At 46.3% G+C, this 3,671-nt stretch overlaps 1 protein-coding gene across 1 annotated transcript; it reads right to left on the reverse strand.

The window, feature by feature from the left end:
* Window positions 1–628: 628 nt before the first annotated feature.
* Window positions 629–2,979, reverse strand: LOC143266307 (uncharacterized). Its single transcript, XM_076541845.1, has one exon. The coding sequence runs from the start codon at window positions 2,961–2,963 to the stop codon at window positions 1,014–1,016; it is 1,950 nt and encodes a 649-aa protein (XP_076397960.1). The 5' UTR covers window positions 2,964–2,979; the 3' UTR covers window positions 629–1,013.
* Between the last annotated feature and the right edge of the window lie 692 nt (window positions 2,980–3,671).

Below are 3,671 nucleotides of genomic sequence, written 5' to 3' on the forward strand. Positions count from 1 at the left end.
TTTATCACGCAAGTTCGGAGGTTGCAATAGTATAATTCACGTCGTGCAGGTGGTATGGATTGAAGACAACAGTATAGTTATATAATTGTATATTCTCCAATGATAAATCCTCAAGTGTATATAAGTAGATATGTGTATTGATCCTTTATAATATATTCTTATGCTTACTCGCTCGACGAAATGGGTAGTCGTTTACGACTCCCTAGGAATCAGGCTGGGCTGATGTGATACTGGATGACTGGACGGGCCTCAGGCAGGATTACCTAGCACTGAGGTTACCGGTATGCAGACTAGGGCGGACTGGCGCCAACTGACTCTGGGTGGTAAGGAATGAGCTGGGTTTTATAGTGGTTGAGGACAAGGGAAATCATTCTAGAAGGTTCTGGCTGATGTAAGAGGATGTTATGGCTAGGTGTCGATAAGGATACTCTAGAAGGTTCTGGCTGATGTAAGAGGATGTCATGGCTGGGTGTCGATAAGGATATTCTGATTAGTTTATCTTGAAGGATGTTTGTAAGACGAGATGTAGGAGTTGTCGTGAGAGGATGGTATGGTCTGTTGTCGATAAGGGTATCATGATTAATTTGGTTAGAGGATGTTTATGAGTTGGATTATCGGGAGGATGAGATTGAGTTCGAGGAAGGGACTTATCTTGTGGGAAAGGAATGTCGAGCGGTTCCTACGCTACTTGCTTACATATTGTTCCCTATCTCTATATGATTAACTATGATTAAACATGGCGTGAATAATATCTTACGGCTAAGATTACATACAGGTCTTATACTCTATGGTTACATGCGTATCTTATGTTCATATCTTATGTTCTATGGTTACGTACTCGTATATTCATATCTTACGTTCTATGGCTATATACGTGTCTTATATTCTATGTCAACGTCGGAGGCCCGACGTCACACCTCCCCCCCTAGGAAAAGTCAATTTTTATGGAGGAAAAATTGGCTTCCCTGGTGTTTCTCGCACTCGCAGAGTGTTGGGGCTTCTGGGGACTTCACTTATTTGAGTTTATATGTCTCTATTAAGGAGGGGTAGAGGGGAGCACTTGTCACTTCGTCTACGTTGTCGCTTGATTGGGGGTTTAAATGTTCTTTTTCTTGGGGAACACATTCCACGGCGTCGTCCGGCAAGTTCAGCTTTTCCTCGTTTTTCCGTTTCAGGAACAGGAAGAAATGTGTCATGGAGCTCCAAACGGCGACCAGCAGGTGTAGACTCCAGCCGTAGGCTGCGTGTAGGGCGATTCCGTTCAGGATTGAGTTGATGATGAGTTTTGCAATGCGGATACTAAGGTATATGCCAATGAGGCCCGCGCTGAACGACCCGAATTTGACGAAGGTGAACCATATCTTTTCTCCAGCGGACTTTGCTATTTTCTCTATTGATGCAGCATCCAGTAGGTTTGATATTTGTACGCTACCCGTGGTGAATTGCCTTCCCGTGGCGCCTTGGGCAATCGAGCTGATCACCGAGGCTTTTTCGATCGGGAACATAATATGGTTTTTCAGTTTATTCAGATCTTCGGCTGAGTATATGCCTCCATTTGCCAGATTGTGTGGGTCCACGTATTTCCAAGTTGGTCTGGTGATGGATTGTAAAGCCTGAGGTGGAATTGTTTCCGTCAGGCCCGGTGTGAGACGGTACCAGGCTCCGTTCAGTTTATACATGGTTGGCATCAGCGAGTTGCACTCTCTCCTGGTTCCCGCGGCGGTGAGAATGTGGTTTTTCGGGGTGAGAAACCGAGATTCGTTTTTATATTTTACTGGCAATTCGTCAAAGCACTCCTCCGTTTTCCTTACTTGGCAGGCGACGGGTATGCACTGTATGACGTGTATAGCCTCTCCTGATGAAACGGCCATGTGTCCCGGTGCCTTGGTTATTGCGTAGGCTACTTCCTCCGGTGATGTGTGCATTAAGGTGAGAGCGTTCCTTATTATCTGTCTTTCCAGATTGCACTTTTGTTCGAGGACGTCATTGTATAATTGCAGTAGTTGATTCTTGATGTGCCGCTCCACGTATACGAATTTCGAGTTGACATACGTGAAAATGTCAAGGTTGTTGACGGGTGTTCGAGTTTTTGCCTTGAACTTCCCGTCGGACGCTGATTCGACGATAAATAATTTTGGATGTTCCGTCTTCATGAGCCGGTATCCACAAAGCGTTATTTCGTGCGTTTTCGTTAGTGCGAACGTTGTGTCCTCTGCTGTAACCACATAAACAGTGGGTGTTTGCTGCTCCCGGGATGTTATTTTGTCTGCTCGCCCTTCGTAGAGGACATCATAGTGGTTGAAATGGCAGGAATCGCTGGGCACTGGTTCCCAGTAGGTGTAGCGATCTTCGGCGTCCAAGCAGCTTCCCGCCTGCAGCGAGCAGCGTTGTCCCGATCGAAGAATCACCTGGTTTGTATCCAGTTTAACTGGTGTCACGTAGTTTTTGATGGACACTGTAACTGATGCCTGAACCACCACGTCTGTCCAAGATCCATATGGGTCTGCATACGTTGTCCCAGAACAGGTTCCTTGGGTGTCAATCCTCCCGGCGATTGTCAGGCTAACGTGGCTAGTTGAATTCGGCTGAATTCCTGTGACTTGTACTGATGGCGTGATTGCTATGGTTCCGGTTACTTGTAGGTTTCGACAGGTCTCATGTGTCGTAGAAAATATGTATTGCTGCCGTCCGTTATGTACCACTGATACGTGCGAATGCATTCCGCAGTAATAAATGGTCCTGTCTATCTCCAATCGGCATTGGATGACTGGAGTCTCGTTGAAGTCGCCCAATTGTAGTAATTGTGTGTCCTTTATTTCCGTTAATGGCTCGATGCTTTGGGGAGAACAGTCCAGCTGATCGACGATGGAGAAGGTGGAGATGTTGAGCGTTGGTCCGCTGCAATCGTAGCCAATCAATCCTGATGCTTGGTGGATGGTGATTAATAGTATTAGAGCCCACATGATGAAGTGTTTTGTTCGCTGGACTAAAGACGAGTGACTCCTTGTAGACCTGGGGTTTTTCCCCCTGTCGTTCGTCGTTGGGAGTGGGGGTGACGTGTGAGCCGTGAATACCGACGCGACGGGGGCGGGTTTGAACTTCTTCAAGCGGTTCGCATGAACAATTTTCATTCGTCCCTTCACAACTATTTTTACATTTCCGTTTGGGAATACCCACCGGATTTCATACGGTCCAAGATACTCATCGTCGAATTTATCGCGGCGCAATTCATTCAACAGCATAACCCGTTCTCCAACCTTAAAGTTTTCTATATGCACATGACGATCGTAGTGTCGTTTGGATTTTTCTTTTGCATCCATAAGGTTCCTACGCGCATCACTCACAACCTGTGTCACCTTAGTTTGTAAATCTCGCAGGTATTGATTGTACGACTCGTTAGTTGTCTCGACCAACATTGTATCTGCCGTAGGGACGCGCGCGGGGTCGCCAAATACTAACTCGTGTGGGGTGTACTGGGTGCCCTCATGGACACTCGTATTATAACTAAACATTGCCAAATCCAACCACTTGTCCCAGTCGCTCTTTTCTATATACTGTTTCAAGTATTCGGTGAGTACGTGATGGGAGCGTTCGAGGGATCCATTGCTTTGGGGGTGAAACGCTGTTGTTCGAAATTTCGTAATTTTGAGTTTTGTCGCGATGGCTTTCAT

This window comes from Megachile rotundata, unplaced genomic scaffold, assembly GCF_050947335.1.
Source record: "Megachile rotundata isolate GNS110a unplaced genomic scaffold, iyMegRotu1 scaffold0190, whole genome shotgun sequence".
Lineage (NCBI taxonomy): Eukaryota > Metazoa > Arthropoda > Insecta > Hymenoptera > Megachilidae > Megachile > Megachile rotundata.

Coding starts and splice junctions, on each gene's coding strand:
- LOC143266307 (XM_076541845.1), bottom strand. CDS start 2,963: ATGTGGGCTCTAATACTATTAATCACCATCCACCAAGCATCAGGATTG.